This window comes from Equus quagga, chromosome 13 (assembly GCF_021613505.1).
Source record: "Equus quagga isolate Etosha38 chromosome 13, UCLA_HA_Equagga_1.0, whole genome shotgun sequence".
Taxonomy (NCBI): Eukaryota; Metazoa; Chordata; class Mammalia; order Perissodactyla; family Equidae; genus Equus; species Equus quagga.
Genome location: NC_060279.1, coordinates 92,235,296 through 92,260,228, shown reverse-complemented (window position 1 = coordinate 92,260,228; position 24,933 = coordinate 92,235,296). Strand labels below are relative to the sequence as shown.

The 24,933-nt window shown below is 56.6% G+C and overlaps 1 protein-coding gene across 3 annotated transcripts; it reads right to left on the bottom strand.

Annotated features, from left to right (window-relative positions):
- Positions 1 to 250: 250 nt before the first annotated feature.
- EML2 (EMAP like 2) lies at positions 251 to 23,479 on the bottom strand. Of its 3 annotated transcripts, XM_046683939.1 has the most exons (22): positions 23,375 to 23,479; positions 20,635 to 20,853; positions 20,420 to 20,543; positions 20,134 to 20,238; positions 18,206 to 18,234; positions 17,894 to 18,026; positions 14,374 to 14,523; positions 13,810 to 13,879; positions 13,606 to 13,716; positions 12,567 to 12,662; positions 11,517 to 11,651; positions 10,575 to 10,674; positions 7,828 to 7,982; positions 7,548 to 7,673; positions 5,858 to 5,989; positions 4,006 to 4,073; positions 3,651 to 3,739; positions 3,320 to 3,417; positions 2,700 to 2,787; positions 1,934 to 2,029; positions 848 to 978; positions 251 to 531 (listed from the first exon to the last, which is right to left on the bottom strand). In XM_046683939.1, exons 1-22 carry the CDS (start codon positions 23,439 to 23,441, stop codon positions 406 to 408), a joined length of 2,448 nt encoding a protein of 815 aa, XP_046539895.1. In that variant the 5' UTR covers positions 23,442 to 23,479; the 3' UTR covers positions 251 to 405. The 3 variants fall into 3 exon arrangements, with proteins under 3 accessions (XP_046539895.1, XP_046539897.1, XP_046539896.1); XM_046683941.1 differs by lacking the exons at positions 20,134 to 20,238; positions 20,420 to 20,543; positions 20,635 to 20,853; positions 23,375 to 23,479 and adding an exon at positions 18,729 to 18,831 and having other exon boundaries at positions 255 to 531; positions 17,894 to 18,023; XM_046683940.1 differs by lacking the exons at positions 20,134 to 20,238; positions 20,420 to 20,543; positions 20,635 to 20,853; positions 23,375 to 23,479 and adding an exon at positions 18,729 to 18,763 and having other exon boundaries at positions 255 to 531.
- Positions 23,480 to 24,933: the final 1,454 nt, after the last annotated feature.

The window sequence follows — 24,933 nt, the reverse complement described above, 5'->3', positions numbered from 1 at the left end:
ATAGTCATGGTCCCTCATCACAGACACTGGAATACACACACACACCTTCCTCATACACATTTGTTTGTAGACACACTCAGTGTATGGACACACCACATACACAGATCCAGACATCCCACTTCAGTGCTCGTGTCTTTATTTCTGGATGATACAAAATAATAAACTTAAAAAACACCCAAATCAAACACCCTAAGGGCTCTCCCAAAGCAATGTGACCCCTCTTCCCACCCTGATAAATAGAGACTTCTGTCAGTCCACCCTCCCGCCCCCATAACCCCCTCTGCTATAGATATACTCTGGGTATATATTACTCTACTCGGCAATAGACATCTCCCGAAAATAGAATTCCAGCCCTACCACCTGCCTCAACTCTGGCCCCATGTCCCTGGGACCACCACCCCCACTTCAGACCACCCGCCACTGCAGCACACTGGTGTCCTTGCCCCCCGTGGTCAGGACCACGCTGTCATCCCACAAGAAGGCCACATTCGTCACATGGCTGCTGTGTCCGCCGTATTTGTGGCTGGAGGCCTGCGATAGGGAACAAAAAGTGAAAGGAGGTCGTCTGTCTTGTTCACCACTGCCTCCCCTGCGCCCAGGCACACAGTAGGTGCTCAATAAATATGTCTTGAGTTAATAAGGGTCAAAGAACCGAAGATCCCAGAATTGCCGACGCTCAGAGCTTTAGCACTACAGATTATGAAATTCATCAACTTTCAGGTTAAGAAAGACCCTTGGGATCAAACCACCGCCCTCCTGTACAGATGGGGAAACTAAGGCCGAGAGAGGGCTGCCTCAATCTTGCCTGCTTGTTACCTCCACCCTGCAGCCCCCCAGAAGGACTCACTCGAGGCTGACAGCAGGGGTAACTAAACAGGTGGACTTTGCCAAAGTCATCAGCTGAAACCAGCAACTTCCCATCGTGGGAGCGGGCCACAGCGTTGATGTCGGTGCCATCGGCTCCCTCGGACCAGATCCCTGTGGGCAAGATGGGGAGTAGGGGGTGGTAAGATGTCAGCTGGGGCCAGGGACCCCCCCGATGCGAACAGGCCCCAGCCCCAGCACCCCAGCCTTCATCTCACCGAGCCCATCTCTAGCCAGGATTGAGAGTTGGAACCAAATGCACATCTTATTGTGTCCCTCAACTGCTCAAAACCTTTCCATGGTTCCCTGTGGCCTCAGGAGAAAGCCCAGGCTTCTCACGATGACTGCCAAGCTCTGCCTGGCCTGGTCCCCCCCACTGCTCCAGCCTCAACCTCATCAGTGCTCCCCTTGAACTCTGCAATAATTGAGCCATCCTGCCTTCCTGCATTGCTCCAAATGCCAAGCTCTGCGTCACCTCTGGGCTCTTGCACGTGCTATTATTCCCTTTGTGTAGAGAGGGAGAATGTATTTCCTCATCCTCCAGGTCCAGCTTGCATGTCCCTTCCTCCAGGAAGCCCGCCCTGACTCCCTCCCAGGCTGAGCCACATGCCCCCTCTGGCCTTCCTTGTCCCAGCCCGGTCTACAATTGGGTTGTCTAGGGACAGATCTGTCTTTTCCACTGGACTGTAAGGCCCAGGATGGCAGAGCCAGGGCTGTCATGGTCACCACGGTGTCCCAGCACTGCCTAGCCCAAGGCTGGGCACGGAGGTTTCAGGGAGTATGTGTTGATTGCATTGATGCCTGAATGAATGGGTGGCTGGGATACTGGCAGTGTGAGTCTCTCTGCGCCAAGTGTCACCACCCATTTGGTCTCATTTCATTACAGCTCCAAGGGACCTGAGCAGTCACCTCACTCTACCCTTTCCTCTTACACAAATATTACCCACATGGGTAAGGAAGTGAGTTTCCTGTCCTGGAGGTAATCAACAAGAGAATGTGAAAACCACCAGTCAGGGATGTTTCTTGGAACTCCTGTCTTCAGTGGGACCTTCCTCATTCCAGAACTTACCAAACACCCCAAACCCGAGGACACAAGTAGCCGTGGCCCACTCCATGTTCCTCACAGCATCTGTACTAGTGATCTGCTTACAGGTGGCCGGGTCCCCTGTGGCAGAAAATGAGGGGAGGATTTCAGAGTGGAAAGAACTACTGACTCAACCCTTCCATTGCACAGACAACGGATGCTGAGGTCCGAAACAGGAGGCCAGGGTCCCAGAGCTTATTCCACCTCTGCAGACTGGCTGAGGGGCACGATCCTGAGCCGCGACACCCCAGGTACTGAGCAGGAGCATCTGCTTAGCTCACCCCTCCAACCAGGAAGGGGAGGAATTAATTACAAGTGGGGTCCATCACGGAGGAAAACAGAAGCCAGGAGACCAACCAATCAGAATAGCCAGATAACCAGAGGAGAGAGACTTGAAGCCCCCGCCTCCCCTCCCAGAATTCAGGGAATTCTCTGCAAATCGCACATGCAAATAGGGAGGCTGAGGGGCCAGCCCGGTGGCACAGTGGTTAAGTTCCCACGTTCCACTTCTCGGCGGCCTGGGGCTCGCGGTTCAGATCCCGGGTTCGGACATGGCACCACTTGGCAAAAGCCATGTTGTGGTAGGCGTCCTACGTATAAAAAAAAGTGGAGGAAGATGGGATCAGGGCCAGTCTTCCTCAGCAAAAAGAGGAGGATTGGCAGTAGTTAGCTCAGGGCTAATCTTCCTCAAAAAAAAAAACAAAAATAGGGAGGCTGAGGGAGGAACGCCTTTGGGTCTCGGAGAACTCACAGTACAGAATCTCGTAGTCCCCAGAATTGGTGACAAAGCAGCTGCTGTCATGGGCCCAATCCAGGTGGGTAATAAAGCTGGAATGGCCCTGGGAGAGGGAAGGGGTGGAGTTAGAGCTGGAGGGGACTGGACTAGATCAGGAAGGGTGGAAGGCAAAATACAGAGGCACGGTGAGAACACACGGGGGCTAAAGGATACACAAGTCTTGGAGCACGGGGCGGGGCCAGACTACGGGGGGCGGGGCCGGACTGATGGGCGGGGCTAGACAAAAGGGCTTAGAACACACGGGAGTTCAGGACATGTGGGCGGAGCTACACACAGAGGGGTGGGCTTTGAATGCCAGGGGCTGGGCCACACAGAGGGTCCACTTAGAACGTGAGGGGGTGGGGCTACACGAAGGGGCGGGCTTAGGATCCATGGGGCGGGGCCACACAAGGAGGCGGGCTTAGGACACGGGGGAGGGGCAGGGGGACATGTGTGGGCGGGGCTAAGACTCCTTGATGTGATCAGGGCAGAGTCAGTAGAGTCTTGAAGCTGTGCTCCCTTGAGGTAGAAAATTGGTTAATTCTGCATCCCCTAGACCGGGTGGCGGCGCAGGCTGGGGGCCACTGCCCACTCACCGAGCACTTGCCCAGGCGGCTGACCTTGCGGCCGCCCTGGTCCACCGTGTACACGTACACCAAGTTGTCGTGGGAGCCCACGGCCAGGTACGCCCCGTCTGGGGGAGGGGGAGGGGGGCTATGAGGAGGCACCCAGGCTCCGCGCCCTCCTTTCTCAGCTTCAGCCCCCCACTATCCCCGACTCTTCAGCAGTTCCAAGCTCCATCCCTGCTCGAGTCCCGGTGCCACCCCCAGGTCTTGCCGCAGAGGCTCTGCCCCTTCCCCCTGCCAGTAACTCTGAGCCTCAGTTCCCCTACCTGGCCTCTCCAGGGTCCCGGGCCCAGCCCCTTACCTGGAGAGAAGCTGACCACGGAGATCTGTTCGTTGCCATCTGTGTGGATAGCCACCAGGTCATGGGTCTCCGTGTCCAGCAGCAGCCATCTTTAAGGAGAGGGCGTGGTTGGGGGAGGAGGGGTGAATGGATCTGGTAGAGAAGGGTGGCCATCTCGGGCCTGAAGGAAGGAGCTCAGAAGTGATTTGGGAGGGAGGCTGACTCCAGGGGAATGTTGGGAGATGAAGGCCCAGTAAACAGTCAGAACCTAATTAATGTTCTCTGTGGGCTTTGGGGCAGGAGGGAAGAGGGTGTGGTCAAGGGACAGTCCCCGGGGAGCAGAGACGCCCTCCCCACATGCCTTCCTCAGCTTTACCTGCCAGTGACTGTGCCCACCGCCAGGACAGAGCCACTGGGGTGGAAGCCAGCAGAGCGGGCGGGGTCCTGAGGAGGGAGAGAAGAGCCGGCGCTGAGAGCTGGGGTCCCCCATCCATCTGGCCACTCCCCTGCCTCAGAGCCAACTCTCAGCCTGGCATGAGGCCTCTTACCTCCCGCAGCTGCCCTCCAGGAACGCACTGCCCCAGACACCCTGGAAACCATCCCCCTTTCCTTAAACACGCCGCTCAAAGGGAAAACATTCCTGCTGCCACTGTTGATTTTGGATCCTTTCCTGCGCCTTCTCTAAATTCCCACCACTTGATTCATCCAAAATGGTTTCCTTAGGTAATTTTCTAGAAGCAAGACTATTGGGACACAGAGTAGCCATATTTTTAAGACTTGATATCTAATGCCAATTTGCTTTCCATAAAAGCATATCAGCTTAGCACCAGGCATGCCCGAGTGCCTGTTTCCCCACATTTTTATTGAATACGCAGCACTGGGTATTACCCAATTTTAAATTTGGGGGGCATCTTGGTTCTCAGGCAATAGAGGATCATGGAATCAGACCTGGATTCAGACTGTGGCTCTGGCATTTTCTAGTTATATGACATCAAACTACTTTCCCTGTCTGCCTCAATTGCCTTATCTAGCAAATGGGGATCAACACTTTCCAGGATTTCCTACTGCCAAGTGGAGGCTGTGGGGAGAAGTTAAAAGGACAACGCAGGGAAAGTGCTAAACGAGTTTTTCTGGGTGTGATCCACAGAGCCCCGGAATCAGATTAACCTGAGGGAGCTCATTACAAACGGCAGACTTCCGGTCCCAAACTCAGACCTCCTGAATCTGACTCTCTGTGCCTGGGTCTCAGGATTCTGTGTTTCTAACGACTCCCAGGGGATCCCAATGCCCCAGCAGACTAGAGAAGTGCTGTGCTGAGCTCAGGGCCTGGCATATCGTAGGTGCTCAATTAAGAGAGCCAGGATGAGGATTATATACATGGCCCTAACCATTTCCAGGGTCTACCATCGCGATTCACAGAAGTCCAAAGGCCATCAAGTGTTCCAGGAGCAGAGGGAACCCTGGAGGGATTCCTGGAGCAAAGCCTCACAAGGTGGTGTGGGGGATACGGTGGACTGACCTTCTAACGGCCCTTCCCATGCTGCACAGGCAGGGAGCTTAAAAACTACACTGCCCAGAATCCCTTGCAGCTCGGGTTCCACTGTGATTTGGGTCCAACAGTCAGCTGTGCTTTTGTGCCCTGCAGAAGGCAGAAGCCCCACCCCTGCCACTTCTACCGACCAGTTTGGTTGTGAAAGCAATGAGACTTGCTATGCCAGCACCCCAGGAGCCGTCACTAGCCTCGTGCACACAAAGGCAAGGGCACAGAGTATCTGTTCTTGGCTAGCGCATATGTGGCCAATATTGGGTCACTTTAAAGCAAAATAGTCCCATAGAACCTTCTGCGATGCTGGAGATGTTCTATGCCTGCACTTTCCAATATGGTAGCCACTGGCCACATGTGGCGGCCAAGCCCTTGAAATGTGGCTAGTGCAACTGAGGAACTGAATTTTTAATTCTATTTATGTTTTCAAGTTAATTTAAGTTTGAATAGCCACATGTATGAGGCAGTGTCGCTGGAGCCAACAGTTCAAGCAGCCACAGCTTCCTGTTTCCTGAGTGCAGCTATGACAATAGCATTTTCTTGAACGGAGTGGTTCCTGACTCCCCGCCCTCCTGCCTGTGGCGGAGGCCGCGGGCCAGTCGGTTGTGTCGTGTTGATGCCTGGAGTCCTGACATGTTCTGTTCTGTGCTGTTCAAAGGGTATGTCGAGTCCCTTGTCCCCTTACCTCAATGCTCCTGCTCCACAGGGGCTGGTGGGACTCTGCACTCCACAGATGCACCAGCTTATCCTGCCCGCACGTCACAAACTGTGCCTGGCTGGGGTGCGCGGCCAGGCCCCACAGCTCCTCCACATGGCCCTGGCGGAAAGGGGAGACGGCAGCATGGAGACCGCCTACCCAGGCCCTTTCCCCACGCGCCTGATGGCAGAAAGCCGTGCGGGACCAGCGCCAGCCACACATCCTGCCCCACAGGTGACCCAGGGAAGACCCCTTCCCCAGTGTCTGAAGGAGGCCACCCACAGAGTGTGGCTCCAGGCAAATGGTGCCCCTCCCCCCAGCCTCCGCCCTCCAGGCTGCACAGCGGGAGGCAAGAGAGCATGGTGGGGAGCAGCCTGAGCTTGGGGGCCAGATGGTGCCCCCAAGAAGGCTGTGGGACCCCCGAGGTGGGTAGTCAGCCTGGCAGGTCTGACCTCAGCTCTCTGGCTGTTACCGTCACCTAGGCAGGCAACTGCTCCCTGCAGCCTCAGTTTAATCCTCTGTAAAATGGGCCTGATCAGTGTACATGTCCCATGGCGGGGTTGTGCTCACGCAAACCATGGACAGAAAGTGTATGAGGCTGGTAGTGACGCTGCTCACAAAATGGAAGTGGCTATTATTAATAACCTATTATTAATTAATAAATAATAAATAACATCAATCATCAATATGAGTATGATTTATAGTAGCATAATAATTAATGTTACTAATTAATGTAATTCTAATAACATGTCACTATATTAATAATATACTTAATAAGATAGAGTATTGGTGATCTTATTAGGGGTCTCTTAGGTCCCTTCTTGGGACACCTGGAAATTCCTTCCAGCCCTTGTTTTTCTTTGTCTTCCTCCACAGAATCTAGAGCCAGAACAGGATCTAAAGGTAGCAGCCCTGATTTCCTCTAATCCATATGAGGGAAAATTCATGGCGGCCGTGAAGGAACAGGGACCAAGAAGCAATGAGTCATCTGGGCCAAGAGGTTTTGAGCGCTTACTCTGTGCCAGGCACCGTTGCTGCATACGAACCGACTCAGGAAATCCTCCTAAAACCCCATGAGGTTGGTTTGTTATTCTCCCATTTCATAGAGGCACAGAGAGGTTACTCACTTGCCTAAATCACACAGCTAATGGTGAATGACAGGGCTGTGATTTGATCCCAGGCAGTCACGCTCTAGAATCCATACTCCTGACCACCATACTATACTGCCTATTGGTAGGTGGGTTTTTAACTGGGTGGGGGTAGGGTTTTGGCACACAGGAGGGAGGACTCCAGAGGACCTTCCCAGATCCCGGGAGCTGGAGACCTGGGAGGTGCGTGGCCTGAGGTGTATGTGGCCTGTGTGACAACCTCCCAGGGCACTTCCCAACAGCAATGGACACCGCCCTGATCAGAAGGGCAGGGGCAGCGCCTGGGGACCCCCTGCTATGCTGGCAGTTAACCCATTGCTGGCAGTTCTGGGAGGGGTCCTGGGTCAGGGTGGGGTGATGGAGCGGGAGCACGTAAAGGGAAGACCAGTGGCGTTTGCCAGGCCAGAGGAAAAGGGATGGGGCAGGGAGGGGAGGGGACGTGGGAGTGGGAAGAAAGGACGGATGGATGGTGCCGGGAAGAGGAAAGATGGCTGGGGAGGCAGGGGGGCGAGTGCAGGAGAGCTGCTCACCTGGATGAGCAGCGAGAAGCCAGTGTGGATGGAGCCCTGCAGGATGGAGTTGCGGGTGGTCCCCACGTACAGGGTGTCTTCCCGGCCCTCTGCCACAGTGCGGACAGGGCCGAAGTCCTCCGGGACCTGGGTGGGCCAGAGGGGAGAGGGCGGGCAGATGAGCGTAGGACGCACATGGGGGTGGGGGTAACATGCCAGGGAGGGGAGGGTCAGCATTAGGGGCCCCAGTGGGATGTGGGGAGGTGTCCTCACCTTCATATGAGCCTCTCCCCCTCCTCACCTCCACCTCCTGCAGCTTGCTGTAGTCGGATCCCCAGAGGACCACTCGTCGATCACGGCCCCCTCCGGACACCAGCGTCCCGTCCCGCAGGGCGCAGAGCCCAAAGACGCCGCCATCGTGGGCGCCCAGCACCGCCTGTGTGATGCGGTTGCCACCTGCGGGGTCGCCGGGGGGGGGGGTCAGCATGGGGAAGCTGCCCTGTACTGACCCCCAAAAGCAGCTCAAACGCTCGGGCCCACATCCAGCCATTCACCTACCTTTCCATTCTTCTATCCACCCTTCCACTCACCCAGCCAACCATCCACCACCCATCTACTCCAACACCCTACCACCCTTCCGCTAAGCCATCTAAACTAACATCTATCCATCCACCCATCCATTCACCATCAATCCACTTCTCATCCATTCATTCTGTCTTTCATCTGACTACCCAGTCATCCATCCTTCTATCCAAACATCCACCCATTTTCCATCGATTTTCCCATCCTTCTGCCCATTCACCCACGTATCCACTCATCTGTCAGTCTACCTATCCGTTCATTCACCCATTAACCCATCCAATCAACAGTTACTTAACTAGCATTTACTCTGGGCCCAGCCTCATGCTGGGTGATAATGGCGACACACTGGTGACCAAGACAACCTCAGATCAGTTCCCTCCTGGGGCTCACAGTCCACTTGCGGAGACAGACCCACTACCACTCCGTGACAACCCAAGGTGGTTGGGGCTGGGATGGGAAAACCCAGGAGACTGACTGTGGGACCCTAGAGAAGGCACCCAGCCTGGTGAGTCAGGGAGGGCTTCCTGGCAGAGGAGACAGCTGAGCAAGGATCTGAAGGTTAAGTAAGAGCTGGCTAGGACAACAGAGGGCAGAAAAGTGTTCCAGGCAGAAGGAACAATGTGCGCTAAGGGCAGAGAGTAGGAGGGAGCATGGATTATTTAGGGAACAAAAAGAAATCGGGTGTGACTAAGTGTAACACGCAAGGGGCGAGAGAAGGCAGGGCCAGACCCCGCAGGGGCTTGATGCCTCGGTGAGGAACTTGGACCTTGTCTTGAGGGAACCGGAAGGAAGGACGGATTGGGCAGGGGAAGGACAGGGTTAGAGTTACCCTGGGTTCTGAGAAGAACCAGAATTGGAGGGGACCAGAGCGAAGGGCGCCAGACCAGGGAGGGGGGCGGGGCAGGGACTCGGAGGCGGGAAGCAGCATCCCTCTTTAGCTGCCATCCTTGAAGACTGAGATGCGATGCCACGTGTACAGACACCATCTTGTCCCCCTACGAGCCACCCGCCCATCCAACTCCCCAAAGCCCCCAGGCTGGACCCACTGGTGGGACAGGGGCTGCGGAAATGAATCAGAGCCAGTCTCTGCCCTCAGGGGCCTTACAGGCTTCTGGGAAAGACAGACTGCCAATTATTCTGAGCTTATTCTCAGCGGTCTGATCTCAAGGAAAGCTCAAAGCAACCCTGTGAAGGAGGTAGTGATCTTATACCCATATTCCAGATGGGGCAACTGAGTCTCAGAAGGCATGTGACTCTCTGATGGCCCCATGGAGGGCACGCAGCACTGCTGAGACCCGGACCCAGGCCTGTCCAAACCCCAAACCCACTCCTCTCCCCCTGCCCCTGCCTGGGGGAACCCCCCAGGGTGCCGAGCTCCTCCAGGTCTGGAGAACTGGTACTTACAGCTAATTCCTGCCTCCCCCACAGTTAACAGGCAGGAAATTGAGGCCCAGAGGGGGCAAGACTTTCCCCAAGGCCACGGAGCGACACCTGGCTCAGGCCTGTCTCCCATAAACCCGTGTGCGGCGGGGCAGGTGGCCTGAAAAACCAAGCGCCCTGACTCCGCCCAGCTCAGCCTCTTGCTGGGTCTGGGTCATTTCCCTTCTCTGGACCCAATGTTTTTCATCTGTGAAATGGGAATAATATTCGGTCCAGCCTTGAAGAAGGAGCATAAAGTACGCAAAAGCAAAAGTACTCAGGCCCAAAAACGCACTCATTTCTTCCCACTGTCCACCGGCTGGGACAACCCATTCATTCCTTTATTTACAATTCACCCAAAGGCGGGGGCAAGTTTTATTGCTCCCATGAGCCTTGGCTGGGACAACCCATTCATCCATTGGTTGGGACAACCATTCATTCATTTGCTCATCCATCCATTGGGAAGCCAATCAACTCATATATTCATTCAGTAATCAATGTACTTCCTGGGACAATCCATTCTTCACAACACATGAATCCATTGGTTGAGCTAACCATTCATTCATTCATTCATCCTCTGCCTGGGAAACGACCTATTCATTCATTCTCAAAGTCATCCATTAGGGGCCCACCATTCATTCATTCAGTTATCCATTACCGAACCATCCCCCATGAAGGAGGGCAGCACACTCATTTACCCATTCCACCATCCACTGACAGGACAACCCTTTCCTTCATTCATTCCCTTATTCATTCATTCATTGCTCTGGGACAAACAACCTTTCCATCTAGCCATCCACAACGGGGTTAACCCACTCATTTGCAATTCAAACTGGATCCCCAACCTTCGGTTGGCAGAGGACAAGGGTGGGCAATAAGTAAAGGTTTCATGGGGCTGGGACACTGGAGCGGAGCCTTGAAGGCGAGGTCGGAACTGGACAAGGAAAGATGTAGCCTGTTTTATCACGCATTCCACAGCGGCAGGGTCAGAGGAAGGGGGCCAGAGCCAAAGGGGGTTCGGGACGACACAGGTGGGGTGACACTGACCTTTGCCCCAGACATAGAGGTTCCCCCCAGAGTCCCCGGTGACCACATCGCCGCCCTCCAAAAACGTCACACACAGCACGTACTTCGGTTTCTCGTGTTTCTATGGTGGGGGAGAAGAAGGTGTCACTGAAGAGAGTGGCCACCCAGTGCCCATCCATCCTCCAGGACTGTGGTCCAGCGGCCCCCTGCACGCTTCCGGGTGAGGCCCTGTGTGGAGCACCGCCATCTGCAGCCCACCTCCATGGAGCGTTGGCGTCGCCTAGAGTTTCTGACCATCCTCTCTCCCTTTCCCAGCCCTGGACCACGTCCCGCCTCCTCTCTCTCCTCCCTCACTCTGTCTCCCTCTCTGTCCTCGGTTTCCCCTGCTGTCTTCCCTTTGGGCTCCCTCCCTCTGCCCCGCCCTCTCTCCTCCCCTCTCTGTCTTCGGTCTCTCTCTAGGTCCCCTTCCTGCCCCCACTCCGCTTCTCGGTGTCTCTGTTTCATCTCTGTCTGCGCCTGGTCTTCTCAGGGCCCCTCTTTTTGGGGTGGAAGCCCCAACTCTCACCAAAGGCAGCGGGAGCCCCGTCTGAGGTGCCCCTGCGTCTCCCCTCCCAGGCCGTCTGCATCCCGCTCAGATTCTCTGTCTCGGTGCCCGTCTCTCTCGGGCAGCTGGCCTCTGACTCTCTGTGTTTATCCATAATATCAACAACCTCAGCACCCGTGCACTGAGCATCTACTATCTGCTAGGAGCTGCTAGCTCTTCATCCCATTGGTCCTCACAACCTCGAAGACTTAAGAGGATCATCCTCCCGGAATGAACAAGGAAGCTGAGCCCCAGGGGCGACATCTCAGCATCCCCACAATCCCCAGCCTCTCGGACCCTCTGGGGCATCTGGCTGTCTGCCCGGGTGTCCCTGCCTGCCTCCTTCAGGGCCAGCCTGTCCCCACAGCTCTGGCACTCACCTCAAAGAGGCCCTGCCGCTTGCTTAGGCTGCCTCCCTCCAGGCTCCAGAAGTAGATGTGAGACTTCCCGCAGGTGATGAGCGAGGTGGGGTCTGTGGGGTGAAAGGTGGCCACCAGCACGGCCTCGTTGGAGCACTTTGGGGAGTGGGGAGATTCTGAATGAGGACCTCAAAGCCACCAGGGGGGGCCACCACACCCACCCGGTGGAGGATTGCCCTGTACAGCTGTGTGGGTTGTGCACTGCACACTCTACCTGCCTGTATGTTTCCTATATGAGCAAACTAAGGTATGGGAGGCAGGGCCAGCCAGCAAAGCATTATTGCCTTCTTCATCAACATAACAGCAGACACTTGGAGAGCCCGACTCTGCACCAAGCACTGGGCTAAGCTCTTTACATCCATTAACTCCTTTAACCCCACAGTACCCTGTGAGGGGAGGCTCATTAGTACCTCCCTATGACAGATAAAGAAATGAGGCTCAGAGAGGGAAAGTCACTTGCCTAAGGCCACACAGCCAGGTAAGAGTCATGTCCAGAATCAACTCACCTAGGTCTGGCGCCAGAGCCCAGCCTCTCAACCACTTCTCTCTCCCCAAACCACGGCCCCGTTCCAGAACCTGGGTCTCCTCCCCCTCGCCCAGAAGGGGCGTGTGACCTTGGGGAAGGAGCTCTCCCCTCTACCATGGCTCAGGTTCCTCATCTGTGAAATAAGCCACCACCCAGACATGCAAGTCAAGGTCTGTCTAGACATCAGAGGGCCGTAGAATTGGCAGCCAACTCATAGAAACACTTCTGTAGACGCAGGTCACCCACCCCGTTTCCCAACATCAAAGCCAAGGCCCTACCAGGAAGATGCTACCATTAACCCCAACTTACAGATGAGGCAACCAAGGCTCAGAGAGGGCAAGCCACTTGCCCAAAGTCACACAGCCAGCAAACAGCAAAGCCAGGACTCGAATGTGGGTCTATCTGATTCCAGACTCTTAACCTCTGAGATCCGGCCAGTCCCACAGGGGCACCCCAAGGAGAGGGGATGAGAACGGTCACCCCACCTTGCCATCCACCACTTTGGCCTCCTTGGCCCAGTCCCACACGGACAGCATGTGGTCGTTGGATTCATCCACCGCACAGAGCAGGTTGCCTCCATTCTGGGAGGAGAGAAGGGGAGAAGAGGGGCAAGTGGGTCAGGATCCATCCCCTCCCAACACCTTGCCCGCTGGGGCATCCGCCACTCAGGCCTGTTTGAAGACTTTCAAAGGCCCTGGCCCCCATCCAGGGGCCATACCCACATTTTAGAGGGTTTTTTCTAATTTTCCCTTGGAAATGACTCGTCCCTAAGAAATTCATCTAACTGACCCTCAGCTACAATTTCTCTGCAGCCATCACACAGTCAGGAATTCTCGCTGAGAGCATCGAATCTTCATTTTCATATGGAAGGACTTTTATGTGTAGGAAATGAAATAATAAAGTCGCCATAATTTTTTTACACCTTTAGTGAAGCCCAGGTTACTTTTGATTTCGCAGGGTTTTTACTCCCCCCCCCCACGCCCCCCGACGAACTTTGGCAAAAAATAGCTTTTTCCCCCCAAAGCTCTGAGATGTCTCCCTAGGCCTCAGAAAGCCAGCGAGGCTCTGCTGCGTAAACTATCTGTGGGGGGTTGTTTTTATTCGCCGATCCGTTGCAGACCAATACTTGGGTAAAATATGATAAAAATGCCAAAATCTGATTTTTGTTTTTTAAAACCCACCAATCACACACGTGGACGTTGCGGGAATGTCAGACTTCTCGACAAATTCCTAAAGGCTTACTCTGGATTTCTGTACTTAGCTCCGCGTCCCGCCAACACCCATCTGAGACCGTGCAAGGAACAGCGCGGCTTCAAAATGCCTAAGGGATAAGGACCCTTCCAGGAGGAAAGGTGGTGCGAAAACTAACGTGACCCCACGAACGGATCGAAGGGGATCACTGAGGACTTTGGGAACAACCAACAGATGGAGCCCTGGGAGGGGGCGTGGCCTGCGCCCATGACGTCACAAGGAAGGCGTGGCCTCCATCCCAAAGGGGCGGGTGAGGGCTGGCATGGCACTTACGGATTTGGAAAAGCCCACACAGCACACGGCTCTGTCAAACACCCCCAGGCCCAGCACGTGCAAGGTGGAGAGGGAAACTGAGTCCCAGATGCGCACGTGGGGTGGCAGCGGCTGCAGGAAAGAGAAAAAAGCCTGTTTCCTGGGGGGCCCAGCTGCCTGGCCCCCGATATCCCATCCCAGGTCCTGCTGCCTCCACTCTGTTACCTTCCCCTCCTTGGTGGTGCCCGCCACTTGTCCAGTGGCGATGGTGACCATATCCGGGTGGACAGCCAGGCTGAGGAGAGAGAGGCCAGATGGGCAGGGCTCAGGGAGGGAGGGACCCCTCCGGCAGCAGGCCACGATCGGGATGCCTGGTTATTCATGCCACAAGTTGGCTGAGTGAGTTATTTAGTCGATCAACAGTTACTTAGTCCTTCAGTAGCAATAAGGGGATATTCTCTGGGTACCAGGGCTCAGAAGCAAGACTCAGGCCTGGGGTCTCTAATTCAAATGCCCACGGGGCGCAGGCCTGTACTACAAATGGTGGCCAGGAGACTGTGGCCACTGAAAGGGTGGCCACGACAGGGCTCCAACAGGCTGCGGGACCATCTAGGGTGCCAGCTCGGAGTTTCCAAATGAAGTGAAAACTCCAGGCATTTGAGTGAATCCCCCGGCGTTTGACGTATTGATGGTCAGTCCACATTGTCTCCCCTGAATTCAGCCTGTAGGCTGAGCCCCACCGCCCCTAACAGCATCCGGAGCTCTCTGGCGTCCCCTCCCAGGCCTCACCACTTGATGTCATCGTTGTGCCCCAGGTAGTGCCGCTGCCTCTGCTCCTCCACGCTGTACAGCACGGCCACGGAGGCCACAAAGTACACTATCTCCCCCGTGGGCAGCAGGTAAAGATTGGCCCGGCAGTCTCGGCCGCGGTAGCCATAGCTGGAGATGCCCAGGCCGGTTAAGGAGCCTGTTTTGCATCGCACGTGCTGATGGACGACCAGACTCAACAAGGTCATCGGAGCTAGGTTTTCCTCCTTCCACTCCTACACTTGAGGGGGGCTGAATGATGGTACCCCCAAAAATATGTCCACCAAAATATGTTCCAACCCTCGGGACCTGTAAATGTGACCCTGCTTGGAAAAGAGCCTGAAGATGTAATTAAGGATCTCAAGATGAGATCATCCTGGACTATATGGGTGGGCTCTAAATCCAATGACAGGTGTCCTTTTTATTTTTTTTTTTATGGTAAGGAAGATTGGCCCTGAGCTAACATCTATTGCCAACCTTCCTCTTTTTGCTTGAGGAAGACTGTTGCTGAGCTAACATCTGTGCCCATCTTCCTCTATTTTGCACGTGGGACGCCACCACAGCATGGCTTGATGAGCGGCGTGTAAGTCGGCACCTGGGACCCGAACCCACAAACCCTGGGCCACCAAAGCAGAGCGTGTAAACTTAACCACTACGCCACCAGGCTGGCCCCCAAGTGTCCTTTTAAGAGACAGAGAGGAAAAGACATGACACAGGGTGGAGAAGGCCAAGTGAAGACAGGCAGAGAATGGACTGAAGCGGCGACAAGCCAAAGAATGCCAAGGGTTGCCGGCCGCCACGAAAAGCTAGGAGACAGACGTGTTACCAATTCTCCCTCTGAGCCTCTGGGGGGAGCGTGGCCCTGCCAACACCCTGACTTGGGATTTCTGGCCTCTAGAATTGTGAGAAAAGATTTTTCTGTGGTTTTAAGCCATCAAGTTCGTGGTAATTTGTTACATCAGCCACAGAGAATGAATATAACCTCCTGTCCGCCCCCTCCCCCCAGAAGGATTTTGTTAAAACTTCTTAACACCAAGACAGCTCAGAAGCTTCCCAAGGGTCCCATCTCACTTAAAGCAAAAGTCATAGTCGTTGCAAAAGCCCAGGCACGAGGCCTGGCCTGATCTGGGCCGTGGTTCCTCGCTCAGCTCCAGTTACACCAGCCTCCTCCCTGTTCTGACCTCAGGGCCTTTGCACCTGCTGTTCCCTCCACCTAAGTATTCCTCCTCCTCACCTCTCCATGGCTCCTCACCTCCTTCAGGTCTCTGGTCAGCTCCTCCGAGAGGCCTCCCCTGCCCGAGCTGTTTAAAACTGCAAACTCATGCACCCTCACTGCCCCCTCCTCCAGTCCCCTTCATATTTCTGCAATGCACACATCAGCATCCCACATGCTGTTTAACTTATTATCTGTCTCCCCATCTAGAATGTCTGCTCCATGAGGGCAGGGATCTTTGTCCATTTTGTTCACTGCTGGATCCCCTGCGCCCAGATCAGAGCCTGGTGGACAGCAGACATATGAATTCAGTATCAGTATCTGTTGAAGGAATGGCTGACTCTCCCCCCTCTGCCCCCGCATTTAGAACCTTCCGTGGCTCCCTAGTGCCGTCAGAGAAAGTCCAAGCTCCTCCCACTGGCCTGGTTGGCCCCTCCCTAGCCTCGGCAGGGCTCCTGCCCTCCCTTGCTCTCTGATCTTAGAGTGCCTCAAAATGCCAAGGTCATTACCCCCACCCCAGGTCTTGCCCTAACCTTCCTCTGCCTAGTACACTCTACCTGCCCCCCTTCTCAGCTATGACTCCTCAGAGCAGCCCTCGGGCTTGCTTCCTCCACTAAGTGGACTCACCCCACTTAGTAACCATCTAGTCAGTTAGTTAACTGTCCCTATTCGCCACTGAGACTGAATTCCACGGTGGCCCAGACTGGGTTGTTCTGTTCACTGCTAGAATCCTCCTCTGGGAAGCCCTCCCTGACCCCCAGGCTGGCTCAGCTGCCCCCTCGGGGTTCCCCGGTCCCAGCCCTGCCCACTGTGTGTTGTCCCTGTCAAGAAGCCCGTCCCTACACCGGACTGTGAGCCCGAGGTGGGCAGACCCTGTCATGGTGACAACTGGGTGCCCAGCCTTTGGCTCCAGACATTCAGAAAATATTTGAATGCGTGTCAACAGGGGTATCCTGACCCCGTAGAAATGGCTCCAGCCATAGTCATCTTAGACCTGGGAAACCTGAGGCCCGCCCTGACTTCTGAAGTGTCCGCTGTCTGTCATCTGATGCAGCCCAGCATGACGGCTTGGTGTTCGTTGATTCTCGTGAATATTTCCAGCTCCCTCGAAGAAGCTCTGGGCTCCAACATCCTTGCCTGCTCCAGAGTGGAAACCAAGGCCAAGAGAAGAGGACAGGGCCTAGGTCCCTAGGAGGCCGAGCCCAAGCCACAGTGGGCTTTGTGGAAAAGGCTTTGGGCCCAGAGTCAGAGTTCTTGCCTCAGATCCGCTCTGACTCCCCAGGAGAGGGCTCTGTCCCCACTCTCGGCCTCGCTTTCCTCATCTGGAAAGTGAGGGTGATAATTCCCAACCTGCAGGCTTCAGAGAGCTGTCAGAGGCCACTGGTGGCAAAAACACATGCCCAATTCTAGAAAAGAGAAGGATCCTATTATTCATCATATTTATACGTGAAAGAATTTAGAGCAGCGCCCGGCATATAAGTGCCCCATGACGATTAGTTAGGATCTTATCAATCACTGTTTATGGAGCACAGATTATGAGCTCAGCATCTTGACGCATGGTCTCACAGGCCCGTGAATCTGCGAGCATGACACCCATTTTACAGAGGAGGCAACTGAGGCACAGAGAGGCAAGGTGACTTGCCCAGGGTCACACAGCCAGCCAGATGCCACGCTGAGGTTTCAACCCACTTCTGCCAGGCTCCAGGACGGGGTTCTTAACCATTACCAACTTCTTCTGTTTCTCAAACACACCAAGCTCCCTCTGGCCACAGAGCCTTTGTACCTGCCACACTCTCTGTCTGGAACATTCTCTTTCTAGTTCTTTCTATGCTGGCTCCTAATTACTCAATTCTCAGCTCCAAAGCCCTCTCCTCAGAGAAACCCAGTGACTCGCCTCCCGCAAGCTTCGGTTACTGTATTCCCACCATTTATTACTAACTGAAATTATCTTGTTTGTTTAATCGCGGGCTTCTGTGTCATCATGGATCTCCCAGAACACAGCTCGCACGCAGAAGAGAATATGACATACGGAAAGAGCTCAGCAAACATTTGCTGCTTAAATGAATCCGAAAAGGTCATTTCAGCCAACCCCCTTCCTCTGCACCCTCCTGAGTCCAGGAGGAGTCTTGACCCCGCAAGCCACCGAGGCCTGGGCAGTGATACAAGGACCTTCCCCACCCTCCTGCTGAAGCCCCACACCAGAAGGACTTCTGTCCCCTCTTGACCGGGAGGGGGGGCGGCGGGGGTGGTGGCGGGGGCGGGGAGGAAGGGTCTGAACCAGAAGGATACACCCAGTGCAGCTTGAGGCGGCTGGAAGGCGGCTCCGAGCGCGTGTCCAGGCTGTAGGTGGGCGCCAGCTCGTCCGGGATCAGCATGAGCACGGGGCGGCCCCTCAGGAACATCTTCACGGAGCCCTCCTCTGCTGGGACACGCCCCAGAGTTCAGGCGCTGACCCCAGCCCCCATCCCTATTTCCTCTCCCCTTCAGGCTTCAGTTAAAAAAAAAAAAAAATAGGTGGGGAAACTGAGGCAAAGAGGCGACGGCTAAATGGCCAGGTCTCCCGACCTCCAGCTGCCAGCCCCTCCCCCTCTCCTCACTCACCCATGCTGAAGATAACTTCTTTGGTTTTGCTGTCCGGAAAGGACCAAAAAAAAAAAAAAAGCGCCCTAATTAGCAGGCAGGTCAGAAAAGGGGAGAAAGGGCTCCCCCACCCCACTGCTCCCCGAGGTGTCTGCTGAATAAGGGGGGCCGCGTAAGGAGCGCAGCGCTGCCTCTCTGCAGGCCGTGTGCTTTGCTCGGTTGATCTTGAAGAGCCTAAGACACAGGCCCAGAGAGGCAGTGAACGCCAAGGATCACACAGCACGAAGTGGCAGGGACGCAGTCCTGGAAGAGGGGAGTCATGAGGGTCCCCTCCCTCCTAATCGGCACGGCTCTCCCATCGCTCCCCGCCCCCCAGTCCCCCAGTGCCCCACACTGCAAGCTGCAAGGGAAGGGGCGTGTCTCCACAGTCCCTCCGCCGGCGGAAAGGGCTGAGGTTCGCCGGCCTGGGTCTCTGGAGACCGGGGAGACCTGGGATCCAGGCTCCGGGAGTGCGGGAAGGAGGGGGTCTGCGAGAGGGTCTCACCCCGGTCCAAAGCTACTCATGGCGGCGGCCGGCGGAGCTTCGGGGCCGGGGGTGGAGCCGGGGCCAGCTCCGCCGCTTCCGGCCCTGGGAGGTGCCCGCGCCGCCGCGCCCTGCCCCGCCCTCCGCGGCTGACCCCGGGAGCCGGCTGGCCACGCGGTCTCAGGTCCCGAGCTGTGGGGTCCTGAGACCAGGCTCTTTTTGGGGGCTGGGGGAGAGCGTCGTTTGAGAACCTGGACTCGGGGGCGTGTCCGCCTGAGTTCAAACCCCAGCTCGGCCGCTTCCTCGCAGTGGGGACAAATTGCCCAACCTCTGCCTCCGTTTCCTCTTTTGAAAAATGGGGATAATAAAAGTACGTACCTCCCGGGGTGTTTGCGAGGGTTGAGTTGGCTAATTGATGTAAAGTGGCTGGAGTAGTGCCTAGCACATAGCGCTATGTACGTATTTGCTATTATTTGAGTGGGGTTGAAATGTGTGGTTTTTGACCCCAGTCCCTCCTTAGTCCGGCCCCCAAGCCCTGACCACGCCCACTGCACCGTGACTCCACCCTTGGGTTTTTGCTCCGCCCAGACCTTCAGTATGGCCACGCCTCCGGGGAGTTGACCACGCCCAACATTCTGATCACACCCACCTCTCCTTCCGATCCTGCCCCTGACTCAGTCTTTTGATAACTGACCGCACCCCCGGGGCCCTCCTCTCCGCCTGTGGTCTCTCCATGCATTCTGACCACGACCACTTCCACGTGATCCACTCTCTTGACCCCGCCCCCTGAGATTTGACCACGCCTACCAGTGGCCCCGCCCAGCCCTCCAGCCACGCCCACTTTCGCCACGCGGTGCCCCAGGCTCGGCTCGGCCCCGCTACTTGCACCTGACACGCCCCCAGCGGGTCACAACCCCAGGGACCCCTCCCACCCCAGGTCTGATTCCACCCAGGCTAACACTCTGGCCACGCCCTCAAATGCCAATCACGCCCCTCCCTCTGATTCCCCCAATTCCCTGCTGAAACTCCTCCGAGGCTTCCGCCCTGGCCCCAACCCTGAGACTCAGCAAGGACTTTCCTTTACCTTAATAGCCACGCCCACAAACCTGGCTCCTCCCTGATTTCTACTGTCACACCCGGGAGACCCTGACAGTCCACGGCTCCTAGGTTCTAGCCCAGCCCCTTAAGTCTTTGACCACGCCCCTGAATGTTGGCTCCGCCTTTCCAGGCCTTCCGCTTCGCCACGCTCTCTCAAGATTGGTCCCTCCCAACCCCGGGCACTGCCCTCGCATTCTGAACCAGATGACCCCGCTCTGGGTTATCACCTCGTGGCCTAGGGCATCGCCCTAACTTCCCCATCTTTCTCCATGCCCATCCGGGGTGCTGGCCCCACTCTCTGTGACATGACCCCGCCTCGGACACCTACCCTTCCTTTTTGGCGCTACAATTGCTGCTAGAGGATGTGGTGCGGCTTCGGGGGTCCTCTCGGCGCACGGAGGCGAGGCGCTCTGGTGACAAGTAGCGGCGGGCACTGCGAAGGGAGAGCACACAGTTAGGGTGGAGCCTGAGAGGCCAGCGGGCGAGTGCGGGAGGCTGAGAGAACGTCCCCGCACCTTCCACCGCTGGAGTTCGGGCGCATGAGTCCATCCCTCTCCGTAAAAGCAGCCTCCTTCTTGGAGGAGGTTTGGGGGATCCCGGCTTCCGTGCCTTACCTGCGCCCGGAGGTTGCCTCCTTCTTGGGGGAAGATGGGGACGTGGCATAGCCGCCCACGCGCCGCGGTGGTCCTGAGCCATTGAGGGGCGTCCTGGTGGGAAGGCCTTTCAAGAGCTGACACACTGGAGGGGAAGGGTTAGAGGATAGAAGGTGAGTGTGAGATCCGTGCCCTGGTCCCCCCCCCATCTCACCCCTCCAATCTGGAGAAGATACCCGAGGCTGTGGTGCCCAGGCGCGGAGGCGCCCGGCCCTTGGGGGTGCCCCGCGCGCGCAGCGCAGCGCCCTGCTCTTCGCATGCCCGCAGGCGCCTCAGCGCGTCCGCCAGCGCCGCCTTTAGGACCGCCAGCTCGTCTTCCTGCAGCTGCAGCCGCTGCTCCAGCGCCGACACGCGGTCGTCCACCTCCATGCCGCTCGTGCCCGACAAATTATCATCTGGAAGGCCGGGAAGCGCTAGCTGCTGGGGTCACCCAGGCGCTCCAACGCGCCATGTGCCACTTTCTCCTCCCCGGGTCTAAGGGAGGCCAGCCACTCCCCCTTCCTCTCCCACAACCGGGGCCTGGCACGCTTGGAGATGAGCCAAGGAAGATGGCTCAGAGGGGGAGGAAATCCCCACCGCTCTCAGCTCTTGCCCCCACGCTCCTCTCTGCCGCAGCGCCCTGGAGGTGTGACCTTAGGGAAGTCCCTTCCTCTCTTACCTTCTAAGATTCTACGAATCAAGAGCCTCTCGACTCTGGTTTTAAGATTCTATGACTAAGATGCTAAATATCTGTGAGTGATATCGACATTTTAAGAGTGACACCAACTTATTCCTAGTGACATCAACGTTCTAGAATTGATCTCCAACATTCTCTGACGAATCTCAACATTTCATCGCGGGTGCTAATGCTCCCTCTCTGTTTCTAAGACTTTCCCAGCCAAAAGATCACGCCTGGTCTTCTCCCCTTCGCGCTCTCTGCTTACCAAGGGGTTCGACCCCAGAGCCCGCCGCAAGGACAAAGTTTCTGCGGCCCCTGGCGGCGGACTTGGGGGTTGCAGGTAGCGCATCGCAGACCCAGGAGACCCACGGGAGGGAGAGGCGGGCGGGGATCTGACACCCAAACTCTCTTCCCAGCTGGAGCTTCTCTCTTCTGTTCCCTTCCTTTATTTCGCTTCTACACCCCACGCCCCAGATTCGGCTCTCCCTCTCCTCTCCATCCCATAGGTACCGCCAAATAACTCCTCCACCGCGCCCCCCATCGCCCATTTTCCAAAAGTGGGAGGGCGGAGGACCGAGATGGTCCGCCTCCGCTCTTCCCTCCCAGACCACTCATACCCAGACTCATTGCTGGCCACAACCGAGGACGCCCTGGCTCCCAGCCGGGTGAAAGTAAAGGTGGTAGCATTAACAGAGACGGGGCGTAGAGGTCGCAACTGCCATCCCGCGTCTGTGGGCCGCCCCACCCGGCCGCTGGGCTCCGCAGTGCAGCCGTCCGTCCCTCCCCTCCCTCCCCCCGCGGCCCAATCGTCTGCCAGGCCTCGCCCGCCCTGCCCCCCACCCACTGCCGGACCTGCAGTGGAAGGTGGGGGCCTCCCGAGGTGGGAGGGGGAGCGCTGTCAGGACTCGGAACTCCTAAGAAGAGGGAATCCTGTCAGCATCACGTTTTGCAAAGGAGGAAACAGAACGGAGGTCTGGGTAGTGTGCAAAGACTCGCCAAATGTCACACAGCCAATAGGTGAGGGGCCATCACCTCTCGCTGAGCCCCCTCTCACTTACCATTAATACTAATACCCCCCCACACTGAGATCTGTTGTAGTGAGCTCACATGTGGCAGGCTGTTCGTGGAAAACACTGAACACATTTCCCAGCTCGGGTGCTCAGCGAATACAGAATATAATTAACTATTATGATGGTACTTAACGCTCCGGCAACTCACAGTTGCAGTATTATACCCATTTGAAGAGGAAGGGGATTGAGGTCCAGAGAGGTGGAGTTACTTGTGTATGCACACACAGCCTTTCAGCAGCGGAACAGATCCTCCACCCAGGCTTGGGCACCCTGTCATTCCGCCTCTTAGAGGGGCAGAGGAAGATGCAAGGAGCATTCTGGTCCTCTGCCAACTCCAGTGGTCCCTGGCACTGGAGTGTGTGGCCAGGGTAGGGGGCTTCAAACTGGAAGATAGTCCCTTCTCAGGGCCCTCTGAGGGGAATGGAGGAGTTTTTGCCTTGGCCCTTCAGCCCCCACCCAGAGAGGCCAGTATATTCTGAGGCCTTGGCCTGCCCCCCATCCCCCACCCCACCCCGCCCATGACTCAAGTCTTTGGCGCCTCCTGCCCATTCCCCCACCTTCAGCCTTTTTGCCCAGAGACCAGCCCCCACTTCTCCTCCAGTCTGCCCTCCCCTCTGCCTCCAGCTCCCCTCATCTGGGCCTGACACCCACCAATGGTCCTTCTGGCATCATACCCATTTGTCTAGGGAGAAGGGGTGATTATAATGGGTGGGAGAGGGGGTCCTGAGGATTTGGGGGGTACAGTGGAGGTAAAGTCCTCTGGTCGTCCTACCTGGTCCTACATCCAGCCAACAAGCTGACACCAGATCCCATCCTCCCCCTAATCTGTCTGTCCCTCCGCCAGGGAGAAGGGTGAGGGTCCCACGGGATCGAGAGGGGAGAGGGAGGGCAGAGCTCCAGACCTCCAGGCCTCCCCCCCCCCGCCCCCTTCAACCCCAAGCTCCTGAAGGTTCTGCCCCCTTCTCTCCATCCAGCCACCTTGGGAGAAGGGGAGGGTGGAAGTGGGTGAGGGACTTCATCAGGGCTTCGGGGATCAGGGACCTTGCTCTGGGGTCAGGATCCCTCTGGGAGAGAAAGGGGATCTTCAGCATGGGGCGAAGACGGACACTTGGCAGGAGGAGGTTGGGGCAGGAGGAGATGGGTCCAGCCCTGAGCGGGCCGGTGTCAGAACTGAGGAGGGGGTCTCACCGTTGCAGTATTGAAGCAGCGAGGACGTGTCGTAGAGGCCGCAGAAGGCCGGGCCGCGCTCCGCCATCGCCCCGCCACAGCCACCGCCAGCCCCCCCAGCCCCAGCCCGGGCCCGGTCGCCCCCCCAGGCCCTGCCTCCCGTTGCCATAGCAACACCCTTCGTTCCAGCATCCCCGGCTCGGCCTGCCCGGCATCAGGCGGCCGGAGCCGGGCCTGGCACCGGGGTCATCCCCCAGGATGTTCAGAAAGGGGGGTCGGGACACCCCTTGCCAGGCTCCCCAACACAATCCTCGGGCTGGGATTGGTTGCGCCGAGATCCCCTTCGGTACAGTCTGGTCCCGCCCACAACAGCGCGTATTCTCTCGACCCCCTCCTCGCCTGTTCAGGACCAATGAGAGCCTGTCGCGCAGGGCCCTCCTCCAATAGGGATGCAGAAGGATTGGAAGGGGCAGGGCCTTCCCAGCTTTTCAGCCTGAAGCGTAGCCCCCGGCTCTGAGGAAGATGGGGTGGAGGAAGACACTCCCACATCCCCAAAACCTTCTCCCTAATCTTTTGGTGCATTTCCCAAAAGCCCCTTTGCAAGACTAGAGCCGGACCCCTAGGGTCTCAAACCCGCCCTGATATCCACTCGCTCCGCCCTGGAACTCTTATTCTAGCCCAGTTCTTGGAGTCCTTGTTTATTCGATCTAGACCCGCCCCCGGGACTCTTAGCTCCACCCCTAGGATCCTGCGGGAGCTAAAGTTCTATTCCCGCCCCCAGAGCCTTTGGCACCGCCCCCTGAGCATCCGAGGGCTGTAGTCCCTCGCCCAGAGCCCTTGACCCGGCCTTTTTTATAGGATTAGCTCCGCCCCCCCGAGTTTAGACTCCTCCTCCCGAGCCTGTGGTCCCTCCCTAACCTTTCCTTCCAGTTTTTTATCGACCGCCCCTTAGTTCCTCCCCGTACCGCCCTCATCTCCCACGACTTCATTATCCAGTCCGGGTTTTGGCAGAGGCCCCGCTGTGACGCCAGGACCGCTGGCGGTGTCTGTCGGAGCCGGCTCCGATGTTGGGGGAAGAGGGGAGGGTAGAAAACCTGACAACGGACTTTTAGAATAGTGGAGACCACCTTCCTCAAGTCCCCACGGAGGGTCAGCGCCTAGACATGCCCCAGACCCTATTTTATAGGCAGGGGAAGCGATCTCAAAGCGGGAAGAGATTTGCCTCTAGACACACAAGCAAGACCGTGAAAGCACGGGGCTATGGAACCAGATGGACCTCGGTTCGAATCCTGACTCCACTACTTTCTGGTTATGACCCTGAGCCTCAGTTTCCATACCTGGAGGGGGGGGGGGGGGCTCCTGTCGTGTCTACCTCTTTCACTCATTTAAAAATGTTTACTGAATGCCTACTGGGTGCCAGGCCCTGCTCGAGGTGCTGGAGTTTCAGTAGTTTGTTCTCACGGATCTCGCGATCTGTGGAGAAGGTAAGCCACCATACACAAAACAAATAAATAATAATAGCTAACATTTATTGGGCCAGGCACTCAGTTATCTTCACCACAAGCCCTAGTTTCATCACC

What these genes read in the sequence shown, in the direction of transcription:
- EML2 (XM_046683939.1), bottom strand. Translation starts at nt 23,441, where the DNA reads ATGGCGGAGCGCGGCCCGGCCTTCTGCGGCCTCTACGACACGTCCTCG. An exon ending in CCTGGGCACCACAGCCTCGG is followed by an intron (nt 20,544 to 20,634) that starts GTATCTTCTCCA and finishes CTTCCCCTCCAG; the next exon opens with TGTGTCAGCTCTTGAAAGGC. An exon ending in CCAAAGTGGTGGATGGCAAG is followed by an intron (nt 11,652 to 12,566) that starts GTGGGGTGACCG and finishes CACTCCCCAAAG; the next exon opens with TGCTCCAACGAGGCCGTGCT.